The sequence below is a fragment of the Arachis ipaensis genome, chromosome B01 (genome assembly GCF_000816755.2).
Source record: "Arachis ipaensis cultivar K30076 chromosome B01, Araip1.1, whole genome shotgun sequence".
Lineage (NCBI taxonomy): Eukaryota > Viridiplantae > Streptophyta > Magnoliopsida > Fabales > Fabaceae > Arachis > Arachis ipaensis.
Window position 1 is genome coordinate 2,937,156 of NC_029785.2, and position 19,748 is coordinate 2,956,903.

At 31.2% G+C, this 19,748-nt stretch overlaps 4 protein-coding genes across 8 annotated transcripts; 2 read left to right on the plus strand and 2 right to left on the minus strand.

Annotated features, from left to right (window-relative positions):
* LOC107642359 (meiotic nuclear division protein 1 homolog) lies at positions 525-3,021 on the plus strand. Its single transcript, XM_016345724.2, has 10 exons — positions 525-683; positions 1,013-1,093; positions 1,217-1,333; positions 1,454-1,492; positions 1,594-1,701; positions 1,786-1,848; positions 1,939-1,990; positions 2,118-2,162; positions 2,346-2,425; positions 2,644-3,021. The coding sequence occupies exons 1-10, from the start codon at positions 681-683 to the stop codon at positions 2,710-2,712; spliced, it is 657 nt and encodes a 218-aa protein (XP_016201210.1). The 5' UTR covers positions 525-680; the 3' UTR covers positions 2,713-3,021.
* Positions 3,842-5,243, minus strand: LOC107642446 (60S ribosomal protein L31-like). 2 transcript variants are annotated; one of them, XM_016345844.2, is made up of 3 exons: positions 5,104-5,243; positions 4,896-5,002; positions 3,842-4,301 (listed from the first exon to the last, which is right to left on the minus strand). In XM_016345844.2, exons 2-3 carry the CDS (start codon positions 4,976-4,978, stop codon positions 4,022-4,024), a joined length of 363 nt encoding a protein of 120 aa, XP_016201330.1. In that variant the 5' UTR covers positions 4,979-5,002; positions 5,104-5,243; the 3' UTR covers positions 3,842-4,021. The 2 variants fall into 2 exon arrangements, with proteins under 2 accessions (XP_016201330.1, XP_016201409.1); XM_016345923.2 differs by having other exon boundaries at positions 4,896-5,016; positions 5,104-5,222.
* LOC107642066 (probable serine/threonine-protein kinase WNK4) lies at positions 8,823-13,242 on the plus strand. 4 transcript variants are annotated; one of them, XM_016345479.2, is made up of 7 exons: positions 8,823-9,067; positions 9,571-9,687; positions 10,310-10,575; positions 11,043-11,424; positions 11,504-11,807; positions 11,908-12,219; positions 12,438-13,242. In XM_016345479.2, the coding sequence occupies exons 2-7, from the start codon at positions 9,637-9,639 to the stop codon at positions 12,848-12,850; spliced, it is 1,728 nt and encodes a 575-aa protein (XP_016200965.1). In that variant the 5' UTR covers positions 8,823-9,067; positions 9,571-9,636; the 3' UTR covers positions 12,851-13,242. The 4 variants fall into 4 exon arrangements, with proteins under 4 accessions (XP_016200965.1, XP_016200904.1, XP_016201025.1 ...); XM_016345418.2 differs by having other exon boundaries at positions 8,823-9,060; XM_016345539.2 differs by having other exon boundaries at positions 8,823-9,024.
* On the minus strand, positions 16,407-17,796 carry LOC107644313 (transcription repressor OFP1). Its single transcript, XM_016348156.2, has one exon. It carries the CDS (start codon positions 17,615-17,617, stop codon positions 16,631-16,633), a length of 987 nt encoding a protein of 328 aa, XP_016203642.1. The 5' UTR covers positions 17,618-17,796; the 3' UTR covers positions 16,407-16,630.

Here is a 19,748-nt window from a genome sequence, read left to right on the forward strand (position 1 = left end):
AAGCCATTTAATTTAAAAACGTAATTTAAAAAATAAATCCTTCACATACTTACATAATTATGAATTTATAATATTATAAATAATTTCCAAAAAATTATTCTAAGACTTGACTTCTAGACACTAAATTATTTATTTAAATAGTTTAATTTTTATCTAACCTAATATAATAAAGTATGTTTAAACCTTATTATTATTATTATTATTATTATTGGTTTAATTCAAATCATCGTGTAATTCGAACCAACTTACTTCGAATTACATGAAACGTCGTCTTCTTGAGTAATTCGAACTCACCTAGTTCGAATTATGTTCCATTGTAGTTCGAACCATATAGATTCGAATTACATCCATCACGTGTTCCATCATAATTCGAGCTCTATTGGTTCGAATTACATGTTTTTCTAATTCGAACAAAACTGATTCGAATTATATAGTAATGTGCTTTGGCTGATTCGTGAATCAATTTTGAGTTTGGCTTATTCATGTCTTTCCTCTCTTGGCTTAATTGTGTTTTTTGGCCCGATAATAATTTGGTATCTCGTTTTTTTCCGCTAACTTAAAAATATAAAGCGCAAAATTTTACAAGCAATTTTCCCGCCAAAACCAGAGAACCGCAACTACGCACGAAACGCGTTTCCAGAATATTCTCCGTCACTCCTCCGCCACCGGACGCCGTCGGAATGGTAATTCGTTTTCCTCTCTCGCTGGAATGATTCCTCTGTTATCTTTGTTGATCTGCGTTTGCATCTTAATCGCTTGGATTCCTCCCCTTCGTTGTTTATGTTTTTGTTTTTCTGTTCGATTCTATTTGATGCCGTAATTTGGATTAGAGAAGGATCAAAATTAGGCCTAACGAGAAGCGAAACCTAAAATGGAACTTTTTTTTTTATTTTCCCCTTTTGGAGTTTCGAATTATTTGAGTTGGAGTGCTCTCTTTGTGTTTGTGAAAATGCCAGTTGTGGTGTTTGTGAAATTACAATTTGGTTGACGTGTTCTCATTGTGTTGCTGCAGTCGAAGAAAAGGGGTCTTTCATTGGAAGAGAAGCGCGAGAAGATGCTTGAAATCTTCTATGAGTCTCAAGACTTCTTCCTGGTTGGCATAAAATTCACACTTAGCTTGCACATTTTGATGTTAATCTGAATGAGTGTTGCTTTGATCATTTATTTCATTGCCAATTACTAAATAGTTTTGTTATCGTTGTTCTTGTTGTTTCAGCTTAAGGAGCTGGAGAAGATGGGTCCTAAGAAAGGTGTTATCACTCAGTCTGTGAAAGACGTTGTTCAAAGTTTAGTGGATGATGATCTTGTTTCCAAAGATAAGATAGGAACTTCTGTAAGTTTTGAAATCACTTAATGTTATGTATGCATTGCCATGGGAACATTGTCAAAGACACAAAATATGTTTCTTATTATTTATGCTTCTATAATGCATATTTATACTTTTGCCTATCAGGTATATTTCTGGAGTCTTCCTAGCTGTGCTGGAAATCAGGTGAAGTTCCAATTACCAGAGCTACAATGTCTTTGGCCATGTAATGTTTGATATGATTGTAAATGTCGCTGTAAAAGTAACCAAATAAACTCAATGCACAGCTTAGGAATGTGCGTAACAAACTCGACTCTGATCTACAAAGCAGTAAGAAGCGGCATGCTGAACTTGTTGACCAATGCGAGGCACTAAAGAAGGGGCGAGAGGAATCCGTGGGTTATAGTCTCTTCCCCACCTATATTCCAGTTAGTTCTACTTCTGTGTCATTGTATTTCTCTATGTTGAATGTGAAACAGGATGAACGAGCGGAGGCCCTAGCAGATCTCAAAGCAATTGAGCTGAAGCATAATGAGTTGAAGGTTGGATTATAGTTTATTAGTTGGTAATGTATATCATGGGTATAAAGTCTGTCTTATTTGTAACAGTCGAATATCTTTTAACTATTTCAGGATGAGTTGGCACAGTACAGAGATAATGATCCAGCTGCTTTTGAAGCAATGAGTTACGATATGCTTTTTTATTTTCTTTATATGTACAATACATTAACGTTTCAGAAGATTAATAATCTTCATACCTTGGTATACTTTGGAAGTTTGGACCCTGATGTTTCTGGTATTATTATTGGCAGAGGAAGCAATTGAAGTTGCTCATGCATCAGCCAACAGATGGACAGGTATTACCTTCCATGTTTAACTTTCTATTTTGTTTTATTTTAAAATTATTTTCTTATGTTTCTGTTTTCCTGCATGGTTTTGATTCTAGGATAGGAGGGAGAAATGGCATGTCTAGTATAATTAAATATCATACGGTGATGGCGATACATATATTTATTTGTTGTGCCCAATATTTTATGCAGATAACATTTTCACCCTGAGACAATGGTGTTCAAACAACTTCCCACAGGCTAAAGAGCAACTTGAAAACATGTACAGGGAGGTCAGTCATTTGATTTTACCTAATCATCAGCTAATTTGTTGGGACTTCTTTTGCTTCAAATATTTGTTTCAATTGAATGGAATGATATAGCTTGGTAACTGCAGCAAGCTTACCACATAAAATATCCTCCAGTGTGCCCCATCTTAAACATGCTTTGTTGTCATTGTCTTCTCCTGTTTGTTTTTCATTTCTGTTTCGCACCTTGCGTCTCCATGCAGGTTGGTATAACAGACGATTTTGACTATTTGGAGTTAGCTCCTCTTCCACTCAAAGAAGTTGCTGATTAATTACATAGCCTATCGAAATGCGTAGTTGTGCACTGCTGACTCCAGTGTTTCTCTCGAACACCGACAATTAGAATAAAATTTGATCAAGTATGCCAATGACATCCTCATTTATAGGGAAATGGTTTGTTATTTTCTTCTTTCTTGTTGTCTTGAACCAATGACCTCTCCAGAGACTTTTTGCTTCGAGATGCAACATATGTAATTTGCTTTCATCTTTTTCTACCTCTATTTTGTTTTCCCAACTTGACTGAGGTTGGTATTTCTCACTTTAAGGAGGATTTGCAGTGTGATTTATTGATGGTTTCTTTTTCTTAATAATCTATATTAGCCTTAGAAAATCTTATTTTTTAAGTAATTTTCTTAATTCTGAATTGGTGGTTACTTGCAATCCTAGAGCCTCCCAAATTTCATTTTTTCTACTTATTGCAATCTACCTTGCCAACAGCAGCTCATTCCCTTCTAAAATTGATCATACAAAGCTAGCTTTGTTCTTAACTGTAAATTTCCACCAGGGTTGTATGATATATTTCTCTGTAACTATCACTTAGTCAACTACCTTAACGATTTTATACTTTCAATGACAAGTCCATAGTTTTGTGTAATGCTCTTTGCTCTATATCATAATAATCAATTAAGTAGTCTAATAAGATGTCATTTTCCTTGCTCACTAATTAGTTTTTACCACTTGGCCACTTGGAAGTTGTTTAATTAACATGCTCCCAAAATTGTTATTTTTTATGTCTGATCCTTAATTGGTCTGTAGTGTCTTGGCATTCATGTTGCTTTGTACCCCAAAAAGAACTAAAATGAGGTGGCTTGCACCGTCATAATGCCACTTAAGAGTCTTCGAAAGCAAAGGTTTTACAATAAAGCATTTATAGTTTGATCATGTAAATTAATTTAAACAAAGTTAACTAAATCTAAAATAAGTACCAAAATAAAGGTTTTATCCCTGTGCTGTCTGTTGATGTGAATTTGGTTTATTTGCTGAATCCAGTAGTAATATAGCATTGTAGACTAGCCATATCCAACTGTATACAACAATACAATATAACACATCAATTTGATTCATAACTCTAGAACTTTAGGACATGCTTACCACATATTAGTCTCAACTAAATCGGTAGGGTAAAAAATAAATTAGAAGGCAACGGTTGCAATAAAATACTAAAGTAACATCATCATAAAACTTCAAACCACGTCTCAGCAACATCAGAATTAATTGGAAAAATCTAGAAAAGGCAAAATTTGATTGCAAAAGACAATAAAAAACTACATGTGTCCCTGGGTTTCAAACAGAAATGAAGAATCAATCCTCATCTTCAATGACCTTGGTGCCCAACCCCTTGATCTCTTCCTTGGGGATTTCAACAACAGTGACCAGTGAGTACAGCTCTTCCTTTGCATCTTCATCATCGTTCCTCTTGCGAGCAATGCGAACCCTAATCCTCCTTGGGACACTTCGGATACCCTGGCTCCAGACAAATTTGTTCAACTTCACATCTACTCTCACATCATTGGTCCCCATTGCTTTTTGGGCAAACTTCCTTATCTCCTTAATGGCATTGGGAGCCTTCTTCTTGAATGTGCTGTCCATACACAACGACAATCCAAGCAAAAACTAGTCATGTATCAGACATTGTCTTATTCAATAACATACATGAATTATGCCTCAATTACTAAATATTCATATAAACAAAATAAATAACAGCAAAAACTTTTATGATGTTACTCATTAATATATCAAATACACAACAGAAATTATGGATAGTGTTGATAATAAAAGAATAAAAACAGAAGCTAAAATCTAGAGTTATATGCTTAGGTAAAAACCATCTATCAATAATCAATATAGAGCATGGGCACAACAATTTTTGTATGAATAATCCATCCAGGTAATTGAAAAACAAACCATTTGGCTCCATATTATAAATCACCTTATGCTCCAACTGAAATTATTATGTTCAAACTTGAGTTCCTAATCATTCTTTTTCTTCGTATTATTTTTTTGCAGTTCCTAATCAATTTTATTCTACAACCACCGTAAACTGTAAGATCGTGAGAACATGTTTTGAGCTAAACATATGGGAAACACTAGGTAATTAGGGTTCAACATGATACACTGAAATAAAAGAAAAAAGAAAAAGAAAAACCAGATCTGAAATTGAGAAGAAATGGAATACCAGCCATGCAGGCGCTTGTGCAGATTGATGGTGTACTCTCTGGTAACCACCTCCTCCTTCCTACCTTTCGCCTTCTCCACCATTCTCGATCACCACGATTCACTTACCTACACAACAAACACTGATCCATCAATCACATTAAAAACCCTAACTTTATAAATTCAAATCCGAACTTCCAAAAATTTCTGCAAGATAGTAGTCGAGGTACCTTTGGTTCCAGAACTTTGAGAGGCAGCGTAGAAGCTGAAAGACGAAGGAGAGTGAATGAAGCTATCGCCCTATCATAACAAGAAGCTAAAACCCTAATCCTAATGGGCCGATCTCAATTATGGGCTTTAAGGCCTAATTTAATTTTGATAAAAACTGTTTTCAACTAAAATAGGCCAAACTGTCCAAAAATATTAAATATATGCCAGCAGACAAAATTTTGGGGCCATATCCCATTTTTTGTGGCTCACTAATTTTAGTTTTCAAAGTTTAACTTTTAGGTTGCGTTCACGTAGACACAAAATTGTATTTGACAAATGAGATAAGAACAAAGACATTATATCACGAGATATTGAATTAGTATATTTTGTATTTATCTTGATTGAAAGACAAAAACATAATTTTTTTTTAATTATTCTTGTTAATTTTTTATAATTATATTTTTTATTATTATAATTTTTTTTACAATTTTTTTGAATAAAAAAATAAGAATAAATTAAACTTTTATAATTTGTTATAGTTTATCACCAAACAAAATACAAAAATATTAATTTTTATGTCTCTATTATTTATATTTTGTTCTCAATATTTTATCTTATCCTGTTCTCATAACTAAATGCAGTCTTTAAGATTGAAATAGAATCTTTAAAATTTGTTGAAACTAAAATAAAATATCTAAAACATTGATCGCTAAAATAATATTTTATTCTTTTAGCGATAAATAACATTATTCGTATTAAACATTTTTAATTCATTTATATACATATATAAAAATATGCTTGTCATTAATAATTGTGTATTTAAATTATTTTTAATTAAGAATGTTAGAATACAATTATTCTCCATATTCAAGTGATTTTAGTATCTAAGTTCATCCAAATATTTTAGATTCATGCGCTTTTTCTTCCGCTTTCTTCTTCTTCTTTTATTTTCGTTATTGTTGTCATCAACACCACCATCACCTCCTCCTCTTCCTCCTCCTTTCTTCTCATTATTCTCCTCCATCGTCATCATCATTACCATCATGATTGCTATCGTCATTGTCGTATTCTTCTAATGCGTATCGTCATTATCATTTTCGTCGTTATTTCTGAATTTAATTTTTGGTTCATTCTAAATATAATTTCGGTTAATTTCATAATGAATTAAAGTTCATTTGGTCTCGTTATTCTGCACAATTCAAAACTCTTCATCTTCACCTTCTACTACTTCTTCTTCTTGTTTCATTTTGTCATAATTCTTCTTATTTCACTCTATTAAGAGGAATAAAACCAAAAAAAAGAAAAAAAATCAAACAAAATAAAAATAAAAATAAAAAAACTTCTCAAAACTCCTCATCATGTTCTTCTTCTTCTTGTCTTGTTCATATAATCAAACAAAGAAGAAGAAACACATAATACTGCAAAATCACTTGATAGATTTGGATGCGTTTTTGTTCATGATTCAATTTTTGGTTTATTTTGAATATAACTTTTTGGTTCATTCTGAATATAATTTGGTTCATTTCTGAGTGAATTAAAATTCATTTGGTCTCATTGTTTTGCAGAATTCAAAACTCTTCCTCCTCACCTTCTACTGTTTCTTCTTTTTTTTTTTTTCATTTTTTTCTTCTTCATCTTCTTCTTCTTATTTCATTTTGTCATAATCCTTCTTGTTTCACTCTCTTGAGAGGAATAAAACCAAGAAAAAGAGGAAAAAAAAAGAAATAAGAATAAAAAGCTCCTCAAAACTCCTCATCATGTTATTCTTTTTCTTCTTGTCTTGTTCATCTAATCAAACAAAGAAGAAGAAATACATAATGTTGCAAAATCACTTGATGGATTTGGATGCATTTTTGTTCATGATTCAATTTTTGGTTCATTTTGAATATAATTTTTGGTTCATTTTGAATATAATTTCGGTTCATTTTTGAGTGAATTAAAGTTCATTTGGTCTCATTGTTCTGCAGAATTCAAAACTCTTCCTCCTCACCTTCTGCTGCTGCTTCTTCGTCTTTTTCATTTTTTGCTTTCATCTTCTTCTTCTTATTTCATTTTTTCATAATCCTTCTTATTTCATTCTCTTGAAAAGAATAAAACAAAAAAAAGAAGAAAAATCAAACAAAAAAAAGAAACAAGAAGAAAAAATTTCTCAAAACTTCTCATCATGTTCTTCTTTTTCTTGTCTTGTTCATCTAATCAAACAAAGAAGAAAAAATATATAATGTTGTAAAATTACTTGATAGATTTTGATATGTTTTTGTTCATGATTCAATTTTGTTTGTGTTTGTTTTTTAACTGAGTTTGTGTGCCACAATTATTAAGTAATTTCAATTCATTCTGGATTTAAAAAAGGTGTACTTGGTCTGTGCTTGTTTTGAAATGAGTTTAAATTCTGAATTTAATTTTTAGTTCATTCTGAATATAATTTCGGTTCATTTTAGAGTGAATTAAGGTTCATTTGGTCTCATTATTCTGCACAATTCAAAACTCTTCCTCTTCACCTTCTACTGCTTCTTCTTCTTCTTTTTTATTTTTTTTCTTCTTCATCTTCTTCTTCTTGTTTCATTTTGCCATAATTCTTCGTGTTTCACTCTATTGTGAGGAATAAAATCAAGAAAAAGAAAAGAAAAATCAAGCAAAAAAAAAAAAACAAGAAGAAAACACGTGAAGAAGAAGGAATGCGAAGAAGGAGGAGGAGGAAGAGGAGGAATGCGAAGCCATTCGTGCGTGTAATCACGCTCTTTTAATGAGAGTAGTTTTTGTTAGTGTTAACTGTTAAACCTACTTAGATGAACTTGGATGGCAATAATGCTTGGATGTGTAGGAGCACTATAGTTAGAACATATTAAAATCAATTAGCATTTATTAGATGAACTTGGATGACAATAATACTTGGATGTGTAGCAGCACTTGTTAGAACATATTAAGATCAATTAGCATTTATTAGAATTATTTAGTATATCTGAATATTTATTATAAAATATTATATTTTTATTATATCGATTCTCTTAACACCTATAAATATTCTTCTATATTGTGTCATTCTACACAATTTAAATACACACAAATATTTTTTTATTGCTCTCTCTTATCTTTTTTAATAAACAAAATAAAAAATATTTATTGATTATTAAAAAAATACTTATATTATATGTGTAGCAAGATTAATGATGGTTTAGTCTCTATGTAAAAATTAAAGGAAAACACTCAAATAAAGATGCTTATTTCATTTTTTGTTAAATATGTTTTTGTGTTGTATTTTAATTGATTTTTGTATAATTTATATATTCGGTATTTTTTGTCACATGCTATTAAATTCTTTAAAAGATTCTCTTTCTAAAAATAATAAAAAAGATTTTAGATTATATTAATTTTTATTATAATAATAAAAAATTATAATATACTAAAATAAAGTACTATAAAAAATATTATATAAAAAATATTAAAAAATATATAAAAAAATTAAATATGCTTAAAAAATAATATTATAATTTAATATTATATTTTTTTAATAATTAATTAATTATTTATTTAGAAGTGATTTTAACTAATATTATCCAAATAATATTTATTTTATCAAAATCAATTTTAGTAAAAATTGTCAAATATAAATCATGTTGGCACAAACTCACTTTTAAGTTTTAACCAAAATCAATTCTACAAAATCACTCCCATTCAACCTCCAGTTTGGCCGACGTGAATCCAAACACACACTATAAAAGTGTTAGAGAGTTGGCACAAAATCCTCAACTCTTCCACCTCGTTTTACCATCTTTCTGATTCTCTGCATCTTCTGCCTTCTGCTCTGTTTCTGTCTCCTCCCTACCCAGTTTCTTCAACAACTTCCATTTTTCTTTTTATTTATCTTTCCACTATTGCATGTTATTATCCACAAAATTCCTGTAAATGCTTCCACCAACGTGTGGCCACAGATTCTTCAAGTTCCGTGCTCTACTTCTGTCTCTTATCTTAACACAGTAACCAGTAACCATGATCACTTCTTTCTCTGCACTTGTTCCTACATATTTGAATTTCCAGTTTTACCCTTTCCCTTGAATCAACATGTTCAAAATTATTGGGCTCACTCACATGAAAAACACGTCGCTTTCCTTAGTAAAAAGATTCATTCAATTATTCATTATCCATGCTCTCTTAATTATTATTATTCTTCTTCTCCTCTCTCAATTGTGTCTTGTCTTGTCAAATCTTAGCACCCTCCACTCTATTTTGTTTCCATTAGATAAATAATAATAACACAACAAAAATACGTTTAATTAAATTAAATAAAAAGGAAAATCAAATGGTCGATAATAAGAACCAGTACTATGAACACATAACATGCTGTGTTGTATTGAAGATTGGTAGGATCACGAGGGCAAGCCTTGGATTTAGGATTCTGCTATTCTTATTATTATTTTTAACATAAAATTCTCTTTCTAACTATTTTTATTTTTATTATTAATTAATTATTGTTGTTGTTATTATAGCATATAGTGTCAGGAGGTTAGCAAGGTTGCTCTTGTAATCAAAACGTGTATTCCCACAAAGAAAGCATGGAGGATCATCGTTACATGGAAACTGATCCAACTGGTAGATATGGAAGGGTTAGTTCTAAATTCTAATTAATCCTTCCTTTTTTGTGTTGTGTTGTGGTGTGTCATATTCTTTTAATTATAGGTGTTATCATTGATCATGTTTCTTAAGATTTTTTGCTTTTTTTGCTCAAACATGTCTCAATGTTACAAGAAAAGATTTCTAGGGTTCAGCTTTTTTACAATCTGCTTCATATTGGATAGTTGTTGCAAATTAAATTTAAATGTTAAGGCATCATTTTGTTATCAATTATATTAGGTATATAACTATATACTAAAAATTAAAAAAATCAGGCACGTGTATAAAATACATGTCGGAATATAAAATACGCTTTGCAACTAATTTGGCCTTCAAAAAGCAGGGTGATATAAACTTTCATGAGAGTTGTTTTTATGGTGTGAGATTATTAAGACAAAACCATGGTTGAGAGCTTGATCACATGTTCTTGTGTGTGTAGCATTATTCCAGGTGTTGAAAATATTTGTTGATCATGCACTTCCCTAACCATTGATTAACATCATATAAATTAACTTGAATTGTGGAAAGTTGCAGAAGATACTTTTGAAAACAGAGTTTTCATGCCTAAAATTATGTGAAACTATTTGATGTTGGTTCAAAATTGGATGTGATTAGGTTGGAGAAATTCTTGGAAAAGGGGCAATGAAGACAGTGTACAAAGCAATTGATGCAGTGCTCGGAATAGAGGTGGCATGGAACCAAGTCAGACTCAACGAGGCGCTTCGCTCGCCGGACGACTTGGAGAGGCTCTACTTAGAGGTTCATCTCCTCAGTACCCTCAACCACGAATCGATCATGCGATTCTATACCTCTTGGATCGATGTTGATAACAAGTCCTTCAACTTCATCACAGAGATGTTCACTTCAGGAACACTCAGAGAGTAAGTTCTCATACATAACCCTTCATATACCTCTACGTAAATGCATAACTTTTTAAAAACATTCTAAAGTTCAATCTTTCTTTGTTCATTTTTTTTAATATAGACTTGTATATAAGGTGTAATTTACATGCACTTATGTTCATGTGAAGGTGATAGTTGAGAATTCCTATACGACAATTTAGCTAAACTTGTCAAATTATCTAATATTCTCAATTATCAACTTCACATAAAAATAATGCAGGTGAGTCTTTGCATATTAGATATAAGAAAAATATAGGTAACCAACAAGATTTTTGAACAATGTGTAAACAATGTGAATTAATAGGGTTAAAAGAGTAAATTTAATTAGTAGCATTAAATTAGGATGTAGTGTATTTTCATTTGATTGGTAGTTGTTCATGTTGTTCAAAATATTCATTGTTCCGCTAGCACTCCCCGATGATATATAACCGTTATGGCGTATGCAGATACCGGAAGAAATATAAGCAAGTTGGGATTCAAGCAATAAAGAGTTGGAGTCGCCAAATTTTGCAAGGTCTTGTTTATCTACACGAGCACGATCCTCCGGTAATCCACAGAGACCTCAAATGTGATAACATATTTGTGAATGGCCATCTTGGACAAGTGAAAATCGGCGACTTAGGACTAGCGGCCATCCTCCGTGGCTCGCAGCTGGCTCACAGCGTTATAGGCACCCCTGAATTCATGGCACCGGAGTTGTACGAAGAAGAATACAACGAACTCGTCGACGTGTACTCTTTCGGCATGTGTGTTCTGGAGATGCTTACTTCTGAATATCCGTACAGCGAATGCGCAAACCCTGCGCAAATTTACAAGAAAGTGACTTCGGTAATAACAGAATCTGACTTGACATATATTTTCTGAGTTACAAGTAAAATTTAGATTTTATATACATTCTATTCATCAGGGGAAGTTGCCGGCTTCATTTTCCCGGTTAGAAAACAAGGAAGCGCAGAGATTTATAGGCAAGTGCCTTGTATCTGCACCAGAGAGACCTTCTGCAAAGGAATTATTGCATGATCCGTTTCTTGTGTCTGACGATACATTATCAATGGCGAAAATTGGAATTCAGAAGCCATTTCTAAATTACAATGAGATGGAGAAGCTTCAATTGCGCGACGATGTTGCTCGAACAGAGATGTCGATTACCGGGAAACTGAACCCGGAAGATGATACTATCTTTCTCAAAGTGCAAATTACCGATAAGGATGGTAAATTATATATATGTGGATGTATATATATTCTTGTTTGTTTCATTTTAGATTCTTGAAAAATTTATCAAATTTTGTTCTGGCTTTTAATTTCTGGCAGAGTCCAGTAGGAATATATTCTTTCCGTTCGACATTGTGACGGACACGCCGATTGATGTGGCGGTGGAGATGGTGAGAGAATTGGAGATCTCGGATTGGGAGCCTTCGGAAATTGCATATATAATCGAAGCAGAGATTTCCGAACTGATGCCGAATGTGAGGAGAAGTAACTGTTCAGATACTTGCCATACGTTCGACGATGACTACGACCGGCCTCGCCGGCTTTTCTGCTCCGGCTCTTCTTGTTCCTCCTCCCAAGAATCCATTTCCAAAGCTGATGAAATACCAAATCATGGATATTACTGGCTCCATGGTATGTCTATTAATACTAGTGTACCAATGTTGCAGTTGTATTTTTAAATATCAACTTTACATAAAGACAACTGCATAACTAATAAATAAGGTAAAAACTCAGGTGCAATCGACTTCACGTGAAGTTGATAGTTGAGAAGACTGCACCTGAGTTTCTACCAATAATAAATAAATGTGAAATTAGTTAAGATGATAAGTAACTTAGAAGGACCTTTGCAGATGATATGCACGACGATGCGAGTTCGCGATGCTCGTCGCAAGGGACATATTCCAACTTGAATTTTTGTTCAATGGATGATCATGAATACAATGTGGCTTCTTCTGCAAGAAAAGATAAACATAATCACATCATAAAGAGTCACCACAAGTGTACAAGGTTTTCCCCTCTTGAAGAACCAATCACTCTCAACCGGGGCAAAGTTTTCGCCGGCGCGGCGAGTAAAGGTAAGAGAACAGTGGACACTCCTAAACTGATGAGGAACAATTCGCTGATTGACATGAGGAGTCAGATGCTGCACCGGCAGCTCGTTGAGGAGGTTAACAAAAGACGGTTATTCAAAACGGTTGATGCCATTGAAAAGATTGGATTTCAAAACCCTTCTGAGATATCCAGGAAAAAATCACAGCCATAAGATGTGAAGTCCTCAGCAAGTGTCAAGTGATGAAGAACTAAAGCTAGAAAAGAAAACGGATGCCTCTTCATCATTGAAATTGAAGATTGAAAATTGTTCTTACTTGACCTTTATTTGATAAATAACTAAATACATGTATATAACAGAAAAAAGAGAAAGAAAACAGATAAAAATAAATTAAACATAAGGGGGAAAAAAAGCATTTTAGGGAAATTATGTCTTCAAAACTATGATGTAGCAGCATGCACCAATATTTCTAAACAGGGGTATCAGTATTAAGATCCTTGATGATTGTAGTTTATCTTTTCTTTTGAGTTCCTTTAATTTTTCATGTTATGTCATGTACCAATCTGCATGACTTTGAATATATGATTATGTGTGCTATTTTTTCATTTGTCAGCAATAATCAAGAGTTTATGAGACTTAATGGTTTTTCCAAGTTAACACCACAAATTAAAGCATATGTGGAATTCAATTTTATTCAATGGTAAAGTGACATTTTTTTCCCTTTTCATAGTAACTCATTATTGAAACATTGAATGTGATAGTTGCTGAATGTGGCTAAGCATCCCAAATTTGACCATTTTGGTAAATAATGAGAAACTATTCATGGTAAAATACTAATTAAGATGAGATTTGTAATCATGAATCCTTATCATGAAAGATGTGGAACAAGTATGATGCTTATATATATATCCCTTGATCTTGAAGCTTATTTGCTAGATTATTGGATCTTGGTAAAATGATATTGCTTTTTTGTTAAATCTAATTAAAGATTCAAAAGTAATTAAACCATTTATTTATGAAGTTAGTAATTAAACCATTTCTGTCTCTACTTGATTTCTTGAAAGAAACATGACCTGAAATTGCTTCTGTAACTAAAGAGACTGGTCAACTTTTATCAAAGAAAATAAATAATTAAAGAAACTGATGCACTGTGCAATTATGAGAAGCTTTTTTTTTTTATCAAGAACATTATGTCAAGTTAGCTAAGTGGGGATTTATTTTCCTAAATTTTAATGTGGTCCTCACTTTTTTCCTATGATTAATTATTACTTTTATACCAGCTGGTGTTTGTTATGATCTTGTTGTGGTCCTCTTGAATTGCTAAAAATTTTTAGGATTTTGCTAACTTGTGTCCTAAGAACATATATTAACATACCATAAAAAAATATTCTATAAAATTTAATTATATTTGTTATACCATTGGTTTATTATGAATGAAGGTTCATCAAATGATGAGTGCAAAAGTTGTAGATTCATTCTATGGCATTGCTTCCAACTTCAAATACATTCTTTAACATGTGTTAGCTTCATGCTTCAATATTGATTATTGTTATGTGTTTGGTTCTACTTTTATAGAATCGATTCTTCTAGGTAAAATTTTGGTAGAATCAATTCAGATAAAATTGGTTTAGTTAGAATGAATTTAATAAATTCTTATTAGTAGTTCCTCCAAAAATAAATCTAACATACATAAAGGGAAGAAAACATTAAATATTTTATTCAACTAATGTCATAAGAACTCCATTTGGAAAATAAGCCAGTACAAAATAAACTTGTTCTTCTTTAGGAGGATACCTATACTTGCCACTACTTATGCAAACTACTTGTCTTGACTATTTAGGGAAATTTATCTACTTAAATGTTGACTACAAAATATGTGTCACTACCAATGTCAATAATTGCCATATATTGGGTTAAATTTTTAGAAGGCATACAATACAAGGGAATGGCCTACCATAAATTCAGAGTTCACAAATTTGAGAATATATATCGATTTAATATTTTAAATATCTCAAAAAGATTATAAATAAATTAATTTGGTCATAAAAAAATTTAACGAAATAGAAAATGTTAGAGGATCAACACTACACTTTTAATTAGTAGAAAAAAAAAATGAAGAGTTCGTTAACGTTGGCCTCAAATGCAAGGCAAATACAAGAAAAAATATTGATCGTTTTAATTTTTTTTTTAAAAGATATCAATATGAATTAAGTTGGTCATTTTATTATTTTCCTATTAATTTCTAAAGTACAATTTATTAAGTGTCATGTGACACTTAACAATGGCTGATAGCAAAATATTATCAAAAAGACCAATTTGATTTTTTAGCGACTAACCGACTAAATTAAATACATGCACAATTTTTTAAATACTAATTTAATTATTAAATCAATATATATTAAGAGAACAAGTTTATTAATTTGAATCACACGAGAGTAATTTGAGAATTTTATATCTTTTAAGCAAGTGTAGAGTTTATTTTAGATTGTCCTGTTATCTTGAAATGAGTTAAACAACAAACTAATTGGATTTTTTTTTTTATGGATAAGACATGTTACACTGACTCACATAAGAAATACTTATAAGGTGAATTTTATGGTATTTATAGTATAATTTAATTTTTGTCTAATTTATTTGTTATGGTAATTAAATTTTAAATATTTAATTATTATTTATTTTTATACTTTTAAAATTAAATATTAATTTTTAACCCTTTTAAAAAGTTAGGCAAACATTTATAGGCATTATAACAATCACCTACTTATAATCCAATTTGAAACAATCATTAAAAGTTAATTCTCTATATTTTCTGAATAACCCTAGCAATTAAAAAACTAAATTGAAAGTATTTTTCTTGTTGAACGAACTTCAAAGTAAACTAAATTCCATAGTTTATATTAGGAGTTTATATGGTCCGACTGGCGAGGATCCAAACATTTTGAAAATTAATTTGGTATAATTTTATTGGGTTTAAGTTAGGTAAAGATATTAAAAATAGACCTGGTCATTATTTAGGGTCGAATCCGAATATATATATATATATATTTTAAATTAATTCTAATATTATGTTATATTAATTATAAATTTATTATTTTATTAAAAAAGTTTAGGAGGCCAGCAACTTTATTGAATTCTGGCCAGCATATAACCAGCAAAGAAAAGTGAGTCATTAGATGAAATCTCACACCATTAAAATCATCATTGATGGTTGTTTGATGGCTATAAATCACAAAAGTTGTTGGCTCCCTAGCACTCCTCTATTTTATTTTTAAGAGGAGTGCTAGGAGACCAACAAATTTTGTGATTTGTAGCCATCAATTAGTTATTATTGGTATTTTTAATGGTGTGAGATTTTATCCAATGGTGTAGGATTATTCACTTTTCTTTTGTTGGTTAAGTGGTAGCCAGATTTTGATAAAAGTATTGGCTCGTTAGACTTTCTCAATCTTTAATCACACTTGTTGAATTAGAAAATAAGTAAAAAAAAGTATGAAATTAGAACTTATGGACAAATTCAAATTCAAATATGGATATCAATTTCTCGGTAACAAGTATATTTTTTTTTCTTTATAAATAAATGCATAATAATTTTTTGACTTAAAGTTTATCAAGACCCGAACTTCACTGATTTAGATTCGGTTTTAGTGTGACCCGAAAGTAGTAAGATTACACCGAGTCTAAAACTAAATAAGGATCTCAAAAATAGACTCACTCATTATTTAAAGTCAGATTCGAATCGAAGCAAACGCAACTTCACTCGACCCATGTACACCTTTAATTTACATTTCAGAATTAAAATTAACACAATTGAAAAAATTGTTCTACTTCGATTACAGACAGCCTCTAAAAACATAGAAAGGAGGAGATTTAATAAACATTTGACATAATACAATAACTAGAAGATGGATCATGAACTTATTATTTATACAAAATTATATCTTGCTACTGCATTTTTCTAGTACTATACATAAGAATTTGGATAATCTAGGAACTTTATAATTTAAGTTGAGCCAAGTCATACCATATTTGCTCAAATGCTTTAACAATGAGATCATGGTATTCACTTGAATTCAGTGAAAGATAGCAGGCAAGAAGGTTCTCCAAATCCTTGGAAGCAAGGATTTGATTCTCTCTAATCATCTCCACCATTGAATCCCTGAAGTCTTTCTGCGGATCGACTGACGACTTAACGATGGCAAACCCCTCCGGAAAACCTGCATTCTTTGAGTTTGATCCTCTGCAGGACACACTCCTTCTTGCATAGGCTTGAACCTTCCGGTTCGCGAGTTTTGGAGAATTCACTCTTAGCTTTATTCCTTTAGAATTAGCAGAGGATTTTCGAGATACTAGACATGTTTGAGTTGGACTTATGAAGATTTGTTCTTCGAATTTCGCCGGCTTTGTCAAGATTGGAGCAAGGCCTAACTGCGAAATTGCGTCGGTTGATCCACTCTTCATGTCAATTATGATGTCATTGGTTGAAGAACTGACTCTGCAGCTACATTCAGAGGTTACCAATCTATTAGGCCTGCTGCCACGAGCATTAAACTCGTGGCAGTCAGACTCGGACGAAGAATCACATCCTCTTGTTTTATGTTTTGGTTTAGTCCAATTTGGACTATTCTTTTCTAGAGAATGAAAGCTCCAAGATTCTAACACCGGCGACGAAACAATCGGCGGCGAAGAAGGCTCATAGATTGTTTTCCTTTTAGTTTTTCTCTTTGAGGAGGACTTTCTTGGCGAATCGCCGAATACAAAATCGGAATGTTTAGTGTAAATAGGAGAGTTATGAAACTTACCAGCTTTGTTATTGCTTGGTTCAATGGAGAAATAGTGATGAGAAGTTGAAGTTGTTACTTTCTTGTTCTTGATAACATGAGAGGCATTGTTTCTCTTCCTTGATTTGCTCATATCCCTCAGTTTGTAGAACCAACCATTTGGTATCATATCTGAAAATTTGAACTTGTTATTCCCCATCATCAAAGTGTGTGTTTTGGACTCAAATTGTTGAAATGGAAGATGTAGGAAGCTAGGGAAGTTGGTTTATAACATGAAAAGAATAAAAATGGAAGTAATAATATAAAGTTGGTGTTCCTTCAATGCAAAAATGAAAGTAAAGGGGGACCAAATTGACTTTCTCTAATCATTGCTTCCAGAAAACACGCACAAATCTCTGACCTTTGTGTTAGTATATATTCGTATTAATTAATTAGTCTTTATAGCTGCGTTTGTTTACGACAATAGGACAGAGACACAGAGACACAAAATCGTGTTTGACAGAGGAGGTGACAATGTATCTAGAGACACTGAATTAGTGTATTTTGTATCCATCCTGACAAGAAGGACATGGAAACACTAACAAGGGACACAACTTATTTTTCATTTTTTTCTTTCATTATTCTTGTTAATTTTTCATAATTATATTTTTTATTATTATATTTTTCATCTCAAATTTTTTGAATGAAAAAAAATGTGAATAAATTAAATTTTCATAATTTGTTCTAGTTTATCACTAAACAGAAATACAAGAACACAAAATTTTGTGTCTCTGTCCATCAGTATCTTGTCTTATCATATTCTCAATGTCTTGTCCTGTCCTATTTTCAGAAACAAACGCAACCTATGTTCCTGCTTATCAAAGATGTCAATTCCTTGGTATGTAATAAAGATACCTTAATGCTGGATAAATTAAAAAAAAATCAGAACTTATTTTATTTAATAAAAATTAATAAATAATAAATAAAATAAATTTTGATTAATTTTAGCTCTTTTTTTGTTATCAAATATTTCGATAGAAATATACTATATTAGAATTAACCAAAATTTTGGCATGGCTCCAAGTATCTAAAATCTTGCTTGATAATAAAAAAGAAACTTAGAGAAATTTTTAATTGAAGTATTTTTTTTTTTCACTTTCAAACAAAAAATATTTTTTTTTCTCATCAACATTAATTTTGCATCCATAAAATAATACTATATAGATATTTAAGACGGCCAAACTAACAAGTAGGTCTCTTTATATAATGGATAAATACTTAAATATATACGTTTACGGTTTACCATAGATTTTATGATTTTACAACCTAAGAAGCTAAAGAACAGTATGGTAATGTAATAATGTCACAAAAGTTCCATGATAAAAGCATGTTTAAGTGTCCTCATATAACTCCTTGAAGAATTTACTAGGTAATAGATTACCTTCCATCACTACTACTTATGAACACTTTTTATGGGTCAACAATATTCTATTTTACCAACACTTTGATAGTGGTAGAAGGAAATAGTAATAGTAACCCATAATTTGGTTCTCCATGCTTTGTTTGGGGATATTCATGTATTTAATCTTTAAGCAAGTAATCATGAATTCAACAAACAAGGGAGACCCATTTAAAAACACTTGTTTTATTTATTTATTTATTTTTTAATTACTTGTTTCTAAGCATTAGAAATGATGACATTCATTTGTTCTGCCACAAAAACAAATCTTATCGCATAGAATTGGTTATATAGATGCCATGAATTTTATTTGGTAGATCTTACAAAATTGTAAAATATTATAAGAAATTTTTGTTAATTGATTATAAAAAGTGTTTACTTAGCAATATGGCTATGCATTCATCCCCAACTTTGCTATTATTATTATGATTAAAATATTATGATTTTTCTAACTGACGACAGTAGTGAAAATTTTCAAAAGAAATATGTTTTAAACTTCAACTTTATCATTGCATTAAAATCTTACATTTTCTTATGAGAGACAATCTTAGTCCTATATAACTCCCAACACTAGTTTTTCGTTACTTCAACTTTATAGAGAGCATTTAGTTATTTATCTAGTATTCTTTTTCTTTTCTTTTTTTTTTTAAAGCTTACTAGATATAAATCTTCGAGTATCTTGGATTGAAAACTAATAACTAATTTTTAGTTGGAAAAAAAATCCTCTAATAGAAAGTTGGTAAAGTAATAAAATAATATAACAATTATCTTTGAATTTGTAATTTTTAGGGTTAAATACAATTTTGATCCGTAAAATATAAGTCGAAAAATTTTTTTGTCTCTAATTTTTTTTTTTCATACAAAATCGTCTCTAAGATTTAACTTGGTTTAAAAT